General features: G+C 27.0%; 1 protein-coding gene across 1 annotated transcript; it reads right to left on the bottom strand.

Annotated features, from left to right (window-relative positions):
- Positions 1-18,436: 18,436 nt before the first annotated feature.
- LOC114118993 (secreted protein C) lies at positions 18,437-20,442 on the bottom strand. The gene is made up of 2 exons (XM_050203575.1): positions 20,276-20,442; positions 18,437-19,885 (listed from the first exon to the last, which is right to left on the bottom strand). The coding sequence occupies exons 1-2, from the start codon at positions 20,294-20,296 to the stop codon at positions 18,920-18,922; spliced, it is 987 nt and encodes a 328-aa protein (XP_050059532.1). The 5' UTR covers positions 20,297-20,442; the 3' UTR covers positions 18,437-18,919.
- Between the last annotated feature and the right edge of the window lie 2,161 nt (positions 20,443-22,603).

Below are 22,603 nucleotides of genomic sequence, written 5' to 3'. Positions count from 1 at the left end.
TATTATAGTATAAAATATATTTTCTAGAATAATATACATTTGAATAATTGTTTCAGTGTATTTTATTTTTATTACCTTCTTTACTTTGAAATCGTTTTTTTATACAATTTTAATACTACTTATATGTACCAGGATATTGTACGACATAAAAAATGTAATACAACGTCATTTTTTGTCTTTTAACTATTCACTACATTTAAATTTAATGTTTGACTATCAATTTAGTTTTTGTATTAGATAAAGAAAAAGATTTTATTTCAGAAATAAAATTGTTCTTTAAGAAAATAAAGAAAAAGAAAATTACCAGCATAAGTACCTAATTTATTATAATTGCTGGTAATGAAATTATTAAGATATATAAAAAAAAAACTTTTATCACTATGAAATAAATTATAAGTTAGTTTATAAAAATAAGAAATAATTAGTCTATCAAAATAACTGTTGTTACATTTTAAAGTTAACAATAAAGTATAATTTATGAAGAATAATATTTTTTGTGAGATCAAATTCATACTTATATTATATTATAATATGTTAACGATAATTGAATTGACTTGGATGTCTAGACTGAAATTAATAAATAATTTACTTTTAAGAAATGTAACATTACCGTTAAATTTTTCGAAATTTTTTTTATAAGTTATTTTTAAATAAACAAATATATTTGGTAAATAAAATAAGTAATAATAATATAATATATATATATATATATATATATATATATGTATTTATTATTTGTTAATAACAGTTAAAAATCAGGTAATTTAAACATTCAATAACTAAATTTTATTATCTAGGTTATAAACGTACCTTAATTTTAAACTACAAAATATGTATGATATAAATTATTATTTAATTAATTAAACAAATTAACATTTAATTAGATATTTAGTTTTCTTGTATAAAGTTTATTTTACATCTATCTTCTTTGTAAATATATTTTCTAAATGCTACGAAAAATCATGTTTTTTAGATTTTATTATTTTATTTGTTTTCTTTATTTCTTAGACTTAAAATTTCAAACAAAATGTATGCCATTTGGTTCCTATAATGATTTAAAAATCCAATTAAAAAATATATTTTTCAAATGTTTTATAAAGAAAATTGTTTTTTGTTTGTAAAAAATATAACATTCTAAAGAAATCGTATAATTATATCATAAAATGATAAAGAACATCATCATTTTCAATATAACTATTTGAACTTTTTAGTTATATTTTTAAAATAAAAATACATAAATTAGATTTAAACAAATTAATATGAAATAATATACATAAAATACTTAATTTATTTACTTTAATTCATCTGATAGAAAAAAAAATCACGTTTATAATATATAACGTTATATAATAGTGTAACTTGTGAAAAATTAAACCTAGTGATTTTTAATTTTTTTTAATTAAAAAAAATAATAATTGAACTTAAATTTATTCTATATGTTTATAATCAAAATTTTACAATTTTTTTCTGTCTTTTTGTTCATAATTTTTCAATACGTCCAATAAAAATATCATGAACACTGTAAAATTATTTACCAAGAAAAATAACTTTTAAATATATAGATATACATCGCGCATTAAACTTTTGTAATCTTTTAAAATAGATTTAAATATTAGTATACAACCAAACTTACGATTTAAGATTTTACAAGATTTATTTTATTTTAGAAGATATAAAAGATGCAAGCAATAAGCAAATACTGATTCATATAAATATAAATATGCAAGAGCAATATAATAAAATATATTGTAATCGAGCCAAACGAATAAATCAGATTTACTCGAATATGAAAATAAATCTAGTATTGTTATTATTGCATCAACAAGTTAATCTCCTATTAGATAATATCATCTATACAGAATATACACATGTATAAATATTATGTATGATAAACAATAGGTACCTATTTAACTACCTTTTGTCGTAATACATATAGCGATGTAAAAAAGAAAAAAAACAATAGTGTCATTATATTATTATTAACGAATCATTGAGAAGCCGAATGCAGTGATACAGTTCTTTATAACAAATAATAATAATAATACAATGATTACAGGTACATAATAATATTGTGTTGTATATTATTATGCCGAATCTTCCATATTGCACGAGATAAAATTATTTCATCGCTTCGGGACCCAAGCAAGATCACGTAACACGATATTATTATTAAAACAACCGTGGCCGAAAATCTACGACGCGATTACGTTTGTATATTGTCGTAATAAATTGACCGTGGGCGTACTTGCATATTATAATATATCATATGTGTATCAGATGCTAATCAGAACAATATGATCTCAAACGCACTAACAGAAATATTAATGTTTCGGTCACTTGTACTTAGTGCTAGATAAGAGCACAACTAGGCAAGTCATAACTCATAACTATAGTACGTAATATTATATTATATTATGCCTTATATATTTTTTATCAACACACAATTTTTACCTACCCACATGCACGTGCAAGACGTACACGTCATATTATAATGTCATTTGAGTGTGTTTGTGTTCTCGAGCAATTATTTCGACGTTATTATATAATACTACAGTTTTAAGTATGATGTTTTCGGCGAATAATAATCGTCTGAATTCGTCGACTAATCAATTTATATATTATTGTATCGTACTGTGTAGTAAATGATTATTGTTGTTGTTCGTCATAGTATCTGACGCCAAGTCGGAGCCTACCAGGAAAAATCGTAAGAAACCACCAGGAAATTTTCGATCATTAAAATTATCGACCCTTGTAAAACAAAAACGTTTCAAGCGTCCTGCATTATATATCTGATTCACTTTTTGTTGCGAAAATAAATCCTTTGGCGTGAGCGTACGAAAATAAAACTATTATTTTTCCTTCTTTTCTTTTTCTGCGGCAACAATATAATAATTTTTGCAGACAACATGCGAATGTCGTCGTCGTCGTACCCCCTACGCTCTAGGCGAAAATGTACGGAGAAAACGGTGCCTCGGTCACCGTTACATTATACTGTTCTGGCGACGGTGAGATAGGGAAACAGACGAGGGTGAGAGAACGCGCAGTGGGCAGGGTCCGAGTAGACAATCCGGCGGCGCCGCAAACTACCGACACGACCCTCTTGTGCTCTGGCGCTATAGTGTTTCACCGCCCAAGTGACATCCAAAAGGTCGAGGAAAAAATATATATACACTATATAACCTCTCACACTCACTCTACACGCGCTCATACGGTTTGTTCATCGCTGTGACTTGACTTTGAGATAATATGGCGCACTAATGTGGTGTTGCACTGTAGTACTGGCTAAATTATATTATCCACATTATTATAACGAGAGAAAACAAATTTAATTAGCGTCTCAAATTAAAAAAAAAATAAGAAAAACAAATAGAAGAACTATATGATGCTGTTTGGATTGACGAATAAACTGAATTATTTTATATTGTATAGTTAATATTATTGGAGTAAATAAAAACATTCTTTTATTTTATCTACAATATTATTATTTATTTGATGTTCTTATATACTATTATATTATTGTGAGTTGTTATAATGTACAAAATGATTAATTCGAGTATTATATATAAGTATGATATGCGTTTTAGTCAAACCTTTTTGTCAAAAAGTACATTATTATTTTAAGAAAATGAATTATGTCCCGATATATTTTTATCTCTTGATTTGTTTATTCGTTTGTTTTGTACGTATTTTTCCTAATATTTAATGTATTCTGTTAATTATGAGAACACTTCGCAGTTTAACACGAGAACATATTTTAAATATTTCTGGTTTTTTTGTTAAAATATCGAATAATCGGAATATGATGAAATGAATAGAATATATTATTGAATTATAATTTAAATGCATTATTAATAATAAACTTAGAGTGGAATGATTCACGACTGTTAGTAGTTCTGGACTTTTAGTAATATTGGTCATGAATACAATATCTAAATAGGCATGATACAAATGGCATATGATGGAAAATCGATGGCTTATATTATGAGTGAAATATATAATTTGGTTAAGTTATGTAATAAGTACCCTAGTAAACACATGATTCGTATGCAGACGAAAAAGTACGATAAGTAAAAAATAGACGTCAATAATAAAAGGAAACCTGGCCTGATATATATATATATATATATATATATATATATAGTTATTTTATGTATATTTTCAATTTTGAATTAATTTAATATTAAACTATTATTAGATTTAACTGTGAATTTCATAATATGGGATATTGCATATGCCCGAGTAAAATATTATTAATGTTTAATATTCTTTTTTGAAAATATACAATATTCTTATAAAAACCATGGAAAATATAATATTATAACCTAGGTCATACTATGATAGAGTTTTATTTATTTATTCATAACGTATGATACTATTATACTAAGCCAATTATAAGTATTAAAAATAAATATTTAATAATTATCTATCACAAGGAAAGATAAAGCTGTACAATTGTTTCATTTTTTGTGTAGGTAGGTGCCATCACGTTAAATTGGTTAAGTTATATTTCTCTGAAATATTTTAATATTTATAATTATTATGATAATTTAAGTACCTATTGTGAAATATGTGTTTTACAATTTTTAATCAAATAATAATTAATGTAATATAAAAGCTGAGACAGAGTATCTTTAAATTTAAAATTAAAAACCATTCTGGTTAATTCAAAAAATTGTCAACATTTTTAGGTTATATATTTTATGTGTTCATACTGAAGTACAATATACATCAGAGTTAAATTTCCAAATTAGACAGATATATTATAAAATCAGTAGTTATCTTGCACCACGTAAAAATATAAAATATAATGTAAAATTATGTAAATTTAATTTAACTATCTGAATAATAAATGTTCATTATAAAAAATAAAATAAAAATAAAATTGTAGGTATTCGTTGCTAAAAAATGCATAATTTAATTCAGTCTTATCATTACTTATTATTTAATATAATTATAACATAGTAATAGAAAGTCCAGCAATTCTAGTTTCATACTTCAATAACCAGTTTATGAGCGCCAATTAAATTAAGACTTTAACTTTATAACTAATTAAGATTTTATCATATAATCTGCAATATGGTATTAAATTATTATATTATAAGGATTTCATGCATTTGCGTTAAACAAATTTATTAATTAATAAGTTTAATATAATAGTTTTATTCAATACATTTCAATATTAAGTATTTTTAAAACTTAAATGTTCTCTATATATTGAAGTAATTACAAAATGTTGATCCCTTCTTGGTTAAATTTTAGATATACCATTGTCACCATTTTCAAATACTTTTCTCAGAAAATTTAGCGATCAAATTTGAATACAGCAACCATAATATATAGTAAATTATTTGTCATAATTGTACGATGGTTTTTAAAAAAAAAAAAAAATGTCTACGGAACCATTTTCACTTTATCGTATCGAACATAATCTGTGTTTTTGTTTTTCCAAGTAAACGTACATCATCTAAACCGATTTGCTAATGAAGTTATTACTTGAAAACCATAACATACCGAGCGCTGAATCCAATTCACCACAGGTGGATTGTTCATCTCGGTCGAATTTGTTCACTTATCTAGGTATACTAACAAAGGATTGCCCGTTAAAAACAAGATATCTATATTCACTTCTAACCCTTTACTGGTTGGGGACATGTAATACAGTTAGCATTATGTATGCTTTACATTAAATAGGTATATTTTGTTAATTATTCGTTCTTGATAATAAATTGTGATATGTTTTGAATTATACCTAACTATCATATACGTTTTAAAACAATAATTTAACAATAATACAGGAACCTATATTGTCTTTTCAGTATTCACGATGCATAGATAATAATTAATTTTTAAACTTTTAAATAAATCGCTACTAAATTTACTGCATTATGAATTAATTTTCCAAAAATATTAAAAATACTACGATAAAAATGTAAATTATTTAAGTATAGTATTACAATTAGTTTTTCTTATTTAGGTTAATAAGAACCAGTCAACCATAATGTTAAGATTTTTAAAGATTAAGTATTTTTGTTTAAAACAAGTCATATTTTCCATATTATAAATGCTTTATAAATTGTGCATTTATTTATTATAACTATCTATATTCAAGTTTTAACTCCTAATACATTTGATTTTTGTTCTTAAAAACTACGTTTATTTTAAGATTATATATATCTTATAACCTAAAATAGTAAATTTAATTTTATAACATTTAAATAAAAAAAAAATACTTAAAAATGTGATGTTCTGCATAATATATTATATTACCTATCCTTAATTTTCTAAAATGAGATATATTCATGTATTATCAAGTTAATAATAACTAATTAAACAATTAATGTGCTCTCCTCAGCTAATTTATACTAACATGTTGCATTAATTTTACATTAAAATAATAATAATATTGTTCTTTCTTATAATAATATGGAGTTATATTATACTTGAATTATGTAAGATAAAGATAAAATATTTTCAGTAGTCAAAATAGATAATATTTTTGCTGTTATAATAATAACAGATTTACATATTAGCTAACGGCTTTGATTTTTCATGATTTATAATACTTTGAAGAGTATAATATTTGTCAACATATTTTGAAAATGTTTACAAAATAAAAATAAATAATTTATAAAGTATAAAAAAAATGTTCATGTCTGCAATCTAGAAAATACAGAAACATGAAAAATGATATAACTATACTATAATATATTAGTATGTCAATTCCAAAGATATCGAAGGTAAATTATATATGTATTTCTATAACGTCTTGTGCTCGGTATTAGGAAAGCGAATAGTTGCAATTTGTGAGTGATTAATGACGAAGTGATTTTAGGTAAAATACAATTTAAAAATTACTGAATCTTTTAAACACAAAGTCGCCGTCTACATGTCTATATTCGTGTTGATAAAATATGTAAAAAAAAAAAAAAACATATATATGAGTTAAAAATAAAGTCATGGTACAGTATACCTTATTTTTTTTCTGCTATAAAATAATTATTTATGTAGAATGTCTGAATGAATTTAGATATTATCCTGCGAGTAAGTTCGGTAAACAACAGCGATGTTAACGATATTCGTTTATGTTTGTTATACACTTGTGACTCGTGACTCATACGATATAATGTAAATAACAAAGCAAATGTTTATGATTTGGATCATAACCATAACATAGGAAAATCCTGTTAAAATAAATTGTGGTGAAATATGTTGTATATTTGAAAAGAGAGTGTTTTATACTCATTTCCTCATTTAAGTTGAAATATATGAATATATAATATATAGAGTGATTCACCAAGTATGCTCAACTCAATTTTTTCATTTGATAATAAATCTATCCAGATTTTGATTCTTAGAATATTATAATATACTTAAAAGCCGTTTTTTAAATTTTTTTAATTAATTTACTATATTAAAAGTGTGTGGACACAAAATAGTGCAAAACTTTTGTTTTTTTTTTCAAATAATATAGACCCTTTTTTGGGAACTATTTAATAAATATACATATTTTTTTTTAAATGTTTATGTACTTAATTTCAAATTTAAATGAGTAAATTTAAATTTATGGATATGTTTATATCAATAATTATAGCCCTTATAAATAGCTTTACAAAGATATTGACTATAGTGTATTTTATATTTTATAATTTTTAAACATTTTAAGGACTTATAGATTAAAATTAACTTTAACAAATTTCAAATTACCATAACTTTCATATAAATAACAAATAACATCATCGAGACAAAAGTGTTCAGAAAAATTTTTCACTTAATAGTTAGAATAAAAAAGAGAATTCTCATTTAAAATACGAGAATTTGTATGACTACAAGATACATAAAAAAATCTCAATAAATTAAAAGTATGGCTTTCAGTAGGTAGATTTAAAAACTTCAAAAATTAGATTTTGAATAATTAAAATATCCTGGAAGAAAAATGAGGGTGAGAATACTTGATGAATTACAAGAAAATAGTATGTGTATAAAATCTATGGATGTATTATATTATTGATAATAAAACATATTTTTGTCACAAATAGAATTTTATATTGAACCAAAAAAGTTAGTTATAGAGTAATTATTTATTTAACGTTGAGGTTAGGTTTCTAAAAAACAAGGCGTTAACCAAAGAACTGATAAGTGAAACACTTTTTATACACATTTTATTATAATGTACTACTTTCAATAAATGACAATATATTGTTTTATATAAGAAAATTATAAGAATTTACTGGTATGTATACGAAAACTTTATTGTGGGCAGAAGAAGTATTATCCAATAACTGATTATCGATAGAATGAAAAACAAATATGAAATATACACTATACAGGGTATTGTACGATTAATGTATCAAACTTCTAGAGGTGTTTCTAGATCTCAAATACAACAAAAAACATAATAATAAATAATAGGTAATATCGACAACAATATTATCATATTATCTGAAAAAGGTCGACGAAATGAAATTATATTCATACAAATATATTATAAATGTAAGAACAATCTGATGACCATGTCCATTAAAAACAATGTTAAACTGAAACCTTTACAGTGTTAAACCCCAATTACTTGCATTCAAAATTACCCCAATTGTGAAAGACGATGGTAAACGTCATAAATCAATGTCATCGATATAAATACGTACTACCTACGGTTCTACTCTAGTCGTCAACCGATTGTCTTGTTATGTACAACGCGATAATATAATAATATTATATTATATTATTAAAACATAGAATTTATCGAATAGTATAATGTGTTTGAAATTTTATTTATGTTTCATTTGACGTCATAATATTTTTAGAAAATAGTTATTTCAGTACTTTGTTACCTAATGATTCAATATAACATGTACCTAAATCTATAATTGTACCTATATTTCAAAGCAGACTATTTTTATAAGTTTTTAGATAGATATATAAAAACCCAATTTATTATAAAAAAAAATATTTTATATAATTACGTTTGTCATTTAATTTATCTATTAAATTTTATGTGACGTCAAGTATCATTCAAAGAAGACACAATAATAAACTAAACCAGGAAATAAATTATGACGAGGATGTAGGAAGACCACATGTATTGGACTTACATTTTTCGGGATTTTCTTGTGCCATTTATACCAATCCACTTCACACATCCAAGCAATTAATAGGTATAGGTTATAGTTATACAACTAATTAATAATAACGAACTATAATTTACTTGTTCAAATTTTAAAATTGGATTTTTATACATCTATCTTAAATCTTATAAAAATATTCTGCTTTGAAATGTAGGTACAATAATTATAGATTTAGGTACATATTATATTGAATCATTAACAAAGTACTGAAATAACTTTTTTCTAAAATTATTATTTTGTCATGACGTCAAATGAAACATAAATAAAATTCCAAAAACATTATACTACCTATTCGATAAATTCAATGTTTTAATAATATAATATATTATGTACCTACTTATATAATTATATTATCTCGTTGTTCATAACAAGACAATCGATTGACGGCTAGAGTAGAATCGTAGGTAGCACATAATATTTATATCGATGACATTGATTTATTATATTATAAATGGACGTTTACCATCGTCTATCACAGTACCACCACCACCACTACTACTGTTACTACTACAAGTTGCAACAACAATCTACGACGGATATAATAACTCTCTTCACTCTCGAACTCCCTCCGAGTTTTCACCACGTGCTCAGTATGTTTGAGTATTAGATATATAATATATTTTCATCTTCTCCCTAACTGCGTGCAATACACGTCTTTGTGTAGTGTGGTATATGCTTGACCCTACTCACGGTAGTGGTTATAACAACATCTACACACGCGCGTGCACATAATATTATGGCCCTCTTGTGTGTAGCTGACTGTCAAAAGTCGATGGAATAATGGTGAAAACGATGGTTCGTGATAAATCTATAAATACGTAGGTAACTATACGCAACGAAACGGTAGCCGGTGGCCGAAAAGAGTGGACTGCAGACCGTATATAAACCGGGCGATTTATCATTGGAAACGTTTATGAAACTTTTTATCGAATTCGTGATGTCAGACCGTTGGCCGGGACCAGTGGGGAGGCCGAGAATTATCGTTGTGAAATACGTTTTGACGAGTCTCGGACTTTGTGCATGTGTGAGATAGCGTTTGTTCACGCGAGTGTGTGAGAGTGCCGTGTTACCTCTATTACATGAATTTATATACGTGACTATAACATTGGTGTTTATTTTTATCTGTTTTTTTTTTTTTTTTTTAATCAACCACTTTTACTAATTTATATCTACTCCATCCAATCTTCATTTATCACTGTTGAATAATGATCGAAATCGTTAGGGGAAAGAAATCGAAGACTGCGTACTAATAAGTAACCGTGGTTCCACATATTTTTCTAGTATACTACCTACTGGCCACCGTATACGTTTAAATGTGTAACAACTATCATCCTTTACTTCTAGGATCATCATTCCGTCACCTACGTTTTCCGAATTCTCCGAAACCGGCCAAGACTGTACAGACACTTATTACTTATTATGTTACATAAAATATTTATCAATAAATAGTTCAATAATTTTATACTTAAAGTACGGAAATATTTTCCTTTAAAGTGTTAATTTTTAAATATATTGTTTTCTATCTGATGAACTTTCTCATCAATATACAACCGCTTTCTAGAAGTTAATCAGTAATTGATAAACGGTTTCTAAAAAAAAAAAAATAGACACTTACTAAATATACTAAATTATACAATAACTATAAGACATTTGTAAAGAATTTTAAATATTTGTTGCATATTTAAATTACCAATTAAACTTCTTACAATTTTACTAACAGTAAGTTAGTATGGTAATAATTATACAATTATATACATTTTTTTGAATATTATTAAGAATTATTATAAATTCAAAATAAAATAACATTATTTATATGAGTGCGACAAATAATATCTAATGAATAAATAAAAATATTTAAATAAGTATGGAAAATAAATTAAAAGGTTATGTCCAATAAAGTTTTCTTATATAACTTTGTACAAACATTTAATCGATTGATGAGTTGATGACTGTCATTTTTTTTTTATCAGATTATGAAATCTGATGAGAAAATTGTTTATTATACTTTTTGTGGCTTGTGCTTCTACATATAAAATTAAGCAACTCCGTGCAGTAAAATTTTGTAACATTTACAAATATTCACAATGAAATAACTCACAGTAGAGGTAAAGTGAGTAAATCAGTAACTATATAATTGATTGACCAACGAGTACTACAGCTTAAAAGTATGATGATTGTGAAAATCTTATAACGATATTTTATCAGATAATATAATAATAATATTTTATAAAGTACCATATAGTTGTAAAAACATGTTTTTATTTAACATTTGAACATGAAAATACTCAACAGTTTATAATTTGGTTATATATTATAAATATATACTTGAGGATAAATACGTCTTATTGTTATAATTGTAATTTCATATTCTGAATCGGAATATTATTTTAAGTATTTTTGAACACAAAAATCAAAATTTGGATGAGTAGTTTATGATAACAGGATGAATTTTTATGATTTTTACGTATTTATTTCTAGTGTATGCAGTTAAATGGGAGCAATATATATATTTACGATTCATGAAACACAGCGAATTCATAGTACATTTTTATTTTACATAATAATAGCATATTTTAGGGTTTTGCTTCAGAAGATTAAAGTAAAAATGTATATTTCGTTCAAACAAGTTAAGACTTATAACGATAAAAATAAATAGTAAAAATAATTCCTAACCTATGGAAAAAAAATATTTTAAAAAACGTTACCTAAACAAACTATACCCTTGAAATCTACTCGAGAAGGTCACGGGGTAAAAACTAATAAATAGTTATATAACTATTATATTAAATATTATGTAGATTTTAGATATAAAGCATATTGCACACGAATTGATTTGTTTTCTGTTAAATTACATTTTGTGCCTTCATCAAAACTTTTGTGATTAGTTTTTCTTTTTGAATTACCGTAATTACAGTACGACGGTTTTCTCGTAAACGCAAAAGCCCAACCTATTTTATATTTTGTACATTTATCGGACGTTTTGATTACCACATTCTTTGTAAAGTGAGTTTTAAGTGCTATATGTACGCATGATACTGAAACGCGTTTATATGAAAAAATAATTATAATAATCATCTTAATTTTAAAAATATGTAAGCTGATAAAAAAAAATTTATCGGCATACGAAACAAACAAAATTCTGGCCAGGGACGCTGTGTAGGCCTGCTCTGTACTTGTATTGTATTATTACCGATTCAACATTAAATTTATGACGATTTATACGATTTATAATAGGTAATACTTATATTAAGAAAATATAATTATTATATCTAATACTATGTATTTTTTAGACAAACTCAGGTATCAAACCTTAAGTAGTAGTACCTAGTTGCAGTACCTACTCTACTTAGAATGTGGGTACTCCATTATGAATTTTGCTTATAAATTATAATTATATATATATGTATATTTTTTATTTATATTAAAATGTACAATAACTACAATGTATTATAATAGATATTGTGTAAAATAAATCTACATATTTTACAATCACAAATTTATCATATTTATTCAATTTAATTATTTGGGTACGTTGATAAGTTACCTAAAGAATTTTTTCAAATATATTTTTTTGTACCGTAATTGTTTTTAAATTAATAACAATTGATTTCTCAGCATTAGATATGAATCATTCCTCGAGTTATTGATACCGAGTGTTTATAATCTTATAATTTAATTTAGTGTAGATCAGGTTAATATCACAGGTTTTTTTTTTGATTTATAATTTGAAATCAGTAATAGATAATTGTATTCATTTATGATTCTGATTTTTAAACGTAACTGGATTGAGTACTGGAAAGATCACTTATAAATTGAGTTATAATAAATTGTGCAACGAACCAATAAGTAATAATTTAAGTGTTGAGTACAAAAGCAACTCAGAACCATAAAGAAGAAATGTATATACAAACAAATTACACTGTTCAATACTTTAGTGTATTATAGTATATACTAAAATATAAGATAGGTTTATTAATATGTATATACTTTTATAACAAATTGCATTTTATTTTTTTTTAAATAATATATATATATATATATTCTATCGAATACGGTCTGGTAATAATATTTATTGCACAGCAATTTATTGTTAAGCGCAATTCAATAAAAAAGTATAAAGTTCAAACCATTTTCTAAGTAATATATGTGAAAACATTATTTCAGACTAAATACTGAGAATCGAAATAAATTTGTTTTGTTAAATAAATTTCGGTTTCATTCATATTGAATATTTTAAATTACAGTTAGCCATTTCAACGCTAATACCAGGTGTTCAATAAGTTTGAAAATGTTTAATTACTGTAAATATATTTTAATAGCTACATGAAATAATAACAGATAACACTGTTGTATATTTATAGTGCAAAATATTCAAACACCTAATTAATTATATCATAATATTATTAACGTTCATCTGTCCTAATTAGTCTAATGACCGTTTTCAAATTTATAAAACGCTCTATATTATATTACATATTGTGGTTTTATAATTTCTGTATTAATTACACCTAAGAAAATGCATTATAATATTTTGTTATATAAATTGTATTGATATAAATATAATAGTATTATGCACTTATATTATGATAGGTACCAATTAATTAAAAAACAAATTCTAAAATGTTCTAGTTTTTTTAATAAGGTTTTGTTGACAGTTTCTTCAGATTTTTAGGTCCTTTAGAAGTTAGAGAATATTGTGAAAATTGAAAAATGAATTTTAAGTATTTTCAGATTAATTTTTTAATTTATCATTCTACCTTTTAAGAACTTTTTTAAAATTAAATGTGTTAGTCTACCAAAATATGAAACTATGAACATTATTGTAAAACCAAATGGTTAAGAATTTTCTTCGCTAAGAATCTAAAATGATATATAACAAACATTAAAGAGAATGTTTACAATAAAACTTCTAAGTCATTGTGAAAGGTATCGTTTTAAAAATATCAATAAGTGATGGCTATTATTAAGATAAATACAGGAAAAAAATAGATTAAGGTTATTATTTCCTATGAGAATTCTTGGTGTTCAATTACGTATGAAAATCGTTTAAAATTTTAGGTGTAAAAAAGTAATTTGTCTTACGATAAGTACCTAATGTATTTTTATTTTAGAAAATATGGTTTTTATTAAAAAGTAGTACTTCAAAACTTTCATGACGTGTTATATACAATATTCGCCTACAAATTATTCTTCAATTTTATAAAGTAGTACAATTTTTATTACTGTGCAAGAAAGTTGCTAACAACTCTAAAATTTGTTTTATTTTCATCGCTTATAAATTTGTATTATAATCATCTCCATTAAGTTTATTATATTAACTTATTTCTAAAAAAAAATTAAGTTATCTATTATGCAAGAGCAAGAGCATAATAATATACTGTTTTACCTGTTTTACAATTATTTATTTTTGAAAATATTTTTACCATTAAAAAAATAATTAAATAATAAGTTTGTCACTTGATAAAATAAATTATAATATGTTTATAGTAATCCGATAAATGTATTTATTTATTTAAGCATTTTTCTTATTTTTAAACATAACAATTTAACGCATTTATGGATAAATGGAGTGAGATAATATTATGTTATTTATTCACATTTTACAGTGAATAAATAGATTTGTTACATTAAATATGTTTATCGTATGGTCTATAATATACTAACATATTATTGTATTAATTTAATATGATTGTTTATTGTGTATTGTGTATATTAATATGATGAGATAATCTTTCCCTAGGTAAAAAAAAAATAATAAAAATAATAACCTAAAATCATAAAATACTTAATTTAGGTAAGTAGGTACGTACCTATTGATATTATAGCGATCTCTATTCTCTAATACAGTTCTATATTTTAAAGAGATAACGTTAACTTTTTAAAAGTGCATCATGTAGATGTATATTATATTGGAATAATAATAAGAAGCAAATATTGCACAACTTACAATATTGCGTATAAATAAATAATCAACTAGGATTAGTTACGGATATGGGTAATAGGTATTAAAAACAATCGTGTCCACTATTCATGTCACTATATAACATCGGTGACGATGTCGTTGGCCTTTTGCAGGTCAGTATATACAATATTACCTATACATAATCATATAGATAATATATAGTCCATGCGTATTGTACATTCTTATATTTCTCGGGGGTTCAACGAATGGTATCTACTTAACCTGTTGCTGTTATATAAGACTTACAGTTGTTGAAGTGAAAATAATAATACAATGTGTATTTTGTGTTTAATCCCAGCAAGAAAATAACGCCTGTTTAACGCATAGTATAATATTATGTATCATATACGTTACATACATGCACTAACATTATAATATAGGATGTATCCTCGTCTTCTCGTCCATACATGCCCACCTATAGTTAATCCCCACATCACCATACTTCCCCTTAGTTTGGTCCTACATACGTAGATCAGAAGAAAATACATAAATATTAACTATCAATTTATTTATTTAATATACTAAAATAGCTAAATGAAAATATTATTAATAAATAAAAAAAATTGATAACTATTATTGTTTTTGATTCAGAAGCGACTACATATTTTGATAAGTATGTTGTTCACCTTATATTTTTTTTTCTAACAACATACTTCATTAGATGATTTGACACAACAATGTCATATATTATTTATTTTTTTTTAGTCTATATTAATCTCATTATTTAATTGTAAGCTTCACATCAAATATATTTTTCTTCTACTTAATTTGTTATACAAATGACAAAACCTTAAATTCACATTTAAAAAAAGTTATTTTTGGTATTAACTTGAGTCATCCAAGTAAAAAATAAAATAATTGTGTACGCAAAAAAAAAATGTAAAAACAATATAGGTAATAGGGCGTTCTCTTGCGCGCCCCTCCCACCAAACTCGAGCACCGCTCGTGATCGTATAAAGTTATAACTTATAACTATTAACTACGCATATTGACATCGTGACCAACCGTTTGTTTGTGTACCAATTAAAATGGATTGTATGTTAGATTATTTTTCTGTGCGTTCTTCTACCCAACACAATCAGTCATTGGTTTTTTCGCCAAAAAAAAAAAAAAATGGTCTCGACATTCTAGACCGTTATAACATCACATAATCTTAAAAACACGCTTGTAATAATATTGTGTGTACAGCAATAATAATATATTACGTTGGTTAATTATTATTACCTATAACGTACATCGAGTCATACTAATCCGGAAATCACTTAAATAGTCGCACACATTATTATATTGCACGCGAATTCCGTGTCAATTTCAATAACATTTATATGTGTTGACTATATACGACGCGTATATAATGCTATATTTAATGCGACGCCGTAGGTAATAGACATAATCCTATTACATATGATTATTATAGGTAGGTACTTTATTAACTAAAAAAATATATATGTTATACAATCATGTTTTAACTACAATATTATTATTGTGTATAGCAGATTGTCTTCCGTTTAACGTAATTTGTAAACGTGTCAAGTGGGCGTTTCGTTATCTACTCATAATACTCAGATGTTATATTATAAATTCAAAATATTAAAACCACTTCTTACGCAATATTCTGTATTCACAAATCACACACACACAGACTGGTGCTAATATAATATTATGGAGTTTAACGAATTAACGTGAGTACGTGACCACGTCAAGCATTATCACCCCATTGTTATGCATTTATTCAAATTCTCATTTTAAGAATCAATGCGTTATTTTATTTTTAAAATAGTTTGATTTCTTATTTTACATTTAAAGACTATCTTTTGGCAGCATAAAATCTTTTTTTATAAATCAAACAACATGTTTTATTTTTTTTTTTTTAAGTTTAAACAAATTTAATTTGTTACGAGTTAGGATTTTAATTTATGTAGATAAGTCAATTAGACAGTCTATTAATATTTGAATATTATATCATTGAATGTATGATGCATTTATAGCCTAAGTTGAATAATTTCAGGAAAAAAAGGAATATCCCGAAACAGACTTTTTGAGGATTATCCTTAGATTCTATATAAAATCCCTAGGAAATTAAAAACAAGACCCTTTAAAAACGTAGTATATTTTTTTGACCTCCTTAGAAAGCTCAATATAATTGTCGGGCAAAACATATTAATAGTATATCCGATATCTTAAGCATCAGAGAAGCGCGGCGACGCGGACGTGCAATGAAAAATCATCAGTAAATCGGTCTACGCAGTAACGGGTGTATAATAAGTACTATGTAATTTCGTTTTCATGTACAATCTCAGGTCACAGTTCTCACGAAGGCCGGCCGGCCGGACGATCCGTGAAGATGGCACCCGAAGGTCGTCACCGGGAAACGCTCATCTGGTAATAGTAATATTTAGTGGTATTACAGCAACTGAAGGCACTGCACGGGTATATGGGCTTATATTCTAAATGCGCACGGCAATATGGACGGGTAATAATATTATGATATATTATGTTTATCTCGTATTTTCACTCCGTTTCGCCCACATCGCACACGGGTCACCGGTCGGGGTCGTCGCGTCGCCACTGTTATGTATTACATTATTATGTGTATAGGTATATACGAGCGGCATACGCATTATATTTTATTCCGTATAGTTGCGCGGCGCGGAGAAAGGTGTGTGCGGCAGTCGTGATGGGCGAAAGTGCTGCTCGGATGAAATTTCGTGTTGTTTCGTATTTAATTTGATTTCTGTTATTTTGTTGTTTTATCATTATCAGACACCCGAACGCGGCGCGTGATTATAATAATATGCGGCGGGTCACCGCGCGCCATCGCCATATCGTTACGGGGCGAACGCAACCATAGTATAAATTATTATTATTATTTCGCGTTTCCCATTGCGCGATTCGCCGCCACGGTCCGATCGCCGCTGTCGTATTAATTATTATAATAAAAATGAAAAATAAAAAAAATACATAATCGCGGAGCGGTAGGCGAAAGTCTCCGGGTTAAATCGGTGGGACGGAATTCGAAGGATTCGTCTTCCGGCCGATCTAATCGGCAGAGCTATTATAGGCTACAATTGTATATTCGTACACCGCGATGTTGCTGTCTCTACCTATATAATAATATCTTACATGACTGTGACAAGGTATAGCGAAAGAAAATATGCAAATTACGATACCAACAGCAAACCAATGCAGCTATTGCGATAGGTCCTGAGAACATTATGCGTTGGCGTTTCTCGTAGTACCTACTGTCGATCGCGGGAGCCTAATTATATCGGTTTTTACATTATTGAGATTTTTCGCGCTGGAAATGTACAACAATACAACCATAGAAACGAGTAAAAGATAAAAATAATAATTATAAAAAAATTGAATTGTATATTTCGTATTAATATATAAATCATGACAACAATATTATATTATGTGTTCTTATATAAGTCAGCTAGTAAAATTACGATAGCGTATTATATTGTATAAATACGCGTTTAGAAAATTGAGCTTGAGACTAATAAACATTAATAAAAATATAATATAAAATCGCGATTTTCGTTAAAAAAAATATATAAAATATAAAACACAAATAAAATAGTTTACATGGATAATATGTTACAATTGCATTTGTGGGAGGGAGGAGCACCGGAATTGAGTCTAGGGATGTAGTATTAAGGAGGGACGGGGAGAGGATGTTTGGGGGAGAATTATGATTGGAGGGTGGCCACGCTTCTTGAAATATTCACTGACCGTGGAAAAGTAACAATCAACGGTTTCCCGCGGCCACCGGTGCGAAGCGTGTACGCAAAGATGATGACGATATCATAAAATCACGTTCGTATTGAGCACCCTAGTAAGATCCGCTGGAACTTGGGGCACCGTAGCTGGATGATGGGCTGGCGGCGCTTGGGGATCCGTAACTCGGCGATGGGCTAGCGTAGCTGGAACCTGGACCACTGGATGACAGGGATGAGATGCCGGAATGTCCGACTGAGTCACCGCTGTAGCCACCCGCCGATGTGGGTCCGCTGTAGCTGGATGGGCCGGAGCTGGCAGCGTAACCACCGGCTTCCTTTTGGGTCTTGTATTTGATGAAGTATACTTCCGGTTTAGATGGCGTAGTTGGTGCTGGTGTCGGGATGGAGATTTGTGGTTGGTCTTCTGGCCTCTTGACCAAAACGTAGATCAAGGTCTTCTCAGAGTCTTGTTGTACTTGTGGTATGATCGGGGCAGTTGGGGTTGGTGGAGTTGGGGCCTTGATGAAGATGATCTTGTAGTGTTTCTGGGGTGGGGCGACCTGTTGGATTTGTGGGGGTGCGACGTATTCTTGTTCTGGGGGTGGAACGTGAACGTAGATGTGTTTCTGGACGACTGGGGCGGCCGGAGCGTAGTTGTAGCCCGATGAGTATCCGGAACCAGATCCACTGGCGTATCCGCCACCGCTGGAGAATCCGGAACCACCGCTGGAGTATCCGGAACCGCCGCTGGAGTATCCGCCGGAGCTGATTGAGCCGCTGGAGTATCCACCGGAACTACCACCGCTGGAGTATCCGCCGGAGCTACCACCGCTGGAGTATCCACCAGAGCTGACTGGGCCGCTGGAGTATGCACCGGAGCTGATTGGGCCGCTGGAGTAACCGGAGCTGCCGCTGGCGTATCCACCGGAGCCGCCGCTTGAGTAACCACCGCCGCCACCGCCGCCCAAGAAGCTCAGGCCGGTGCTTCCAGACGAGTAGCCACCTGAGGAAGACGGTGAGCTGTAAGAGTATCCAGCTTCGGGTCTTGCCAGTGCTAATGTCGCGAGCGACGCCAACACCTATAATAATACGAAATATTCCACAGTTAGATACCAATGCCAAACTATTTTTTAAACATCAAATTGTCCTGCTACTTATAAAAATCAGATTTGAGATTTTACGTTTTAAAAACATGATCAAACTTGTGCCAATAAAAATATATTATTGTAGTTGGAATGAAATTTGGCTTTAGAAAAATGTTAATGTTTTTTTGTTTTTTTTTTTTTTTTAAATAATTATTACTTGAATAAGTAGTAAGTATAAAAACTGTACGGTTAAAATTTTATATTTTAAATAAAGTGTCTAATAATGTTTTTGACGATGAAAAAATCTAAGTATTTTTTTTATTTTAAAACGAACTCTTAAAGAATTTAACGTTTGTAAATCTATAAGGTGTTGTAGGTACTCACTACAAAGCGTGTCTTCATCATGCTGGATATTTTAAACACAAGCTAAACACAAATGCACCACTAGAATAAACTGATAGTTGTTCACTCACGGTAGAACGGCTAACTGATGATGAGCTAAAGTTAACGATGCTTCTTATACACCTGGGAAACGGACAACTTGGATGCGGGCAAAACATTCACTTTTTGTAATTCGTTTAGTAACATCAACTATCACTCTCCTTCTCAATTTTTCTTTCTTTCGTTCACCTTGTGATAGTGCGCTTCTTTGACCCTGTCGGCCAACCACCATTTTACAATAATAGATAGGAATAACTACATTTAATAAAATACCGCAAAAAAAAAAAAAAAATTAAATTAAAAAATGTTAATAATATTAGTCAATTTTTATGTTTTTAATATATTTTCTATACTATCTATTTATTTATGTGTATAAGACGTAGGTATATATTATATAAGATCTGTGGAATAATAATTTGTGCGTTTGGTGTTTTGTTATAACTAACTGTAAATAAAAAAAAATAATTCCTATCTGTTTAATATCGTTAAGAATATAAATTTATAAATACAACGTTTTACAGTTTTATAAGTATATATAATTTGTAATAATATTATTTTTTCGCATTTACAAAGAAATATTTTAATTACTAATGATCAAAATTTTTTTCAAATTGATGTTGATAAAATGAGTAAAATTACTGTTTCAAAAAGTGTTTTAAAATATCAATTTAAATGTAAAGATAACAAAAAAGCACATACGATTTTACTTTCTTCAAAGATAATTTAAATAATCACAACCACTTGAAATATATTTTAAATAAAGATAAAATAATTGCCTTACTTTTTCAAAAGATTTTTTTTTAAACTTCTTAAGTACCAAAAATATATCATTTAAATAGATTAAATATTTTAAGTTATTATTTATAAAACAGTGATAATTCAGTACACATGTATTATTTGAATTAAATTGCGTTTTTGGAAAAAAATAATATATTTTGATGAAAATAATCTAAAAACTTAAAGGTTAAATAGAGCTTGGAAAGAACTGTTCATTTTTCTTGGTATTATTTTGCCCTCTCCGTTATATTATTCACTTAAAAAGTATAAAAACTGCTGTAAATTAATATTTGAAGAAGTTTCATATTAATAGAGTTTCAATATTAAACATTAGTAATTTATAAAATATAATTTCATGCTAAATTTTAACTCTTGAGTAATAGACAAAGTTTTAAAAAAATTAACATACAAATAAACATAAAACATTTGAATACTTATTAATGTAGGTATTATGATTCATGAATAATCATATATGTTATTATGCATTACCTATTGAATTAATCAGTATGAAGATATTAAACTTTATGTAATACAATATAATATTATTATGTAGATAGATATAATATCATATGATATAACTAACGAAATTACAATAATATTTCATTTAGGATTTAAAATGAATAAATAATTATAAATTGATATACCTCCTTCTTTACAATTTTAAAATGGTTTTAAATGAAATTGCGAAAATCATTATTATTTGTAGGTATTAACAAATCATTAAATATTAGGTAAAAAGTATATGATGCATTTACAACTAAAAATACAATTTAGACATAATATTATATTTTAAATAAGTCTATTCAATATTATTTATTATTTATTTGTTTTTATAACTCTTAACTATGTATACTATCTTACTGTTTTATTAAGAATAGTGTTCGTTAAATAATGAAATTATTAATAAAAATGTATATTGGATTATTCGATTTACCATTGAACATAAGTATGCTTCTTTAAATTACGTAGATATATCGTAAGATATTATCCTAATTTTGAATAATATTTCCTAAAAAATAATAAAATTACATCAATATTTTGTTATTATTAGACAATTGTGATTTAAAACAACCGAACTGAATCATCCAAAAATACAGTACCTACCTGTTAATAAATATTAACATCTTATAAAATACACATAACTAACTGAAATTGTGTTGATTGCAGTATGTATGTTAAAATGTTTAAATCTTGAAAAAAAAATTAGTGTTAGTAATTCCAAATTTAATACTTTAAAATATAATTAAATGATTCTATGTATAATAAAGACTAATAACAAATTAAGTTTCCATTTAATGTGAGCAGTCGTCTAGCGTCTTGAGCATTAATCAAATACATTATTTGTTACTTAAATCTTCAAAATAATTTCTCTTCAGTTCATTTGTCTCGTCTATTGCTATATTTATTATATTATTATAATGATTCTCTATAAATTTCATTGAAATTGGTTTCAAGTGTAATAACTATTTACGTACCATTGAATTTTAGAAAACG

Source organism: Aphis gossypii, chromosome 3 (genome assembly GCF_020184175.1).
Source record: "Aphis gossypii isolate Hap1 chromosome 3, ASM2018417v2, whole genome shotgun sequence".
Lineage (NCBI taxonomy): Eukaryota > Metazoa > Arthropoda > Insecta > Hemiptera > Aphididae > Aphis > Aphis gossypii.
Note: the sequence above shows the minus strand (reverse complement) of the source record. Positions and strands in the feature narration are given on the sequence as shown.

What these genes read in the sequence shown, in the direction of transcription:
- LOC114118993 (XM_050203575.1), bottom strand. Translation starts at nt 20,296, where the DNA reads ATGATGAAGACACGCTTTGTA. An exon ending in TGATGAAGACACGCTTTGTA is followed by an intron (nt 19,886 to 20,275) that starts GTGAGTACCTAC and finishes GTATTATTATAG; the next exon opens with GTGTTGGCGTCGCTCGCGAC.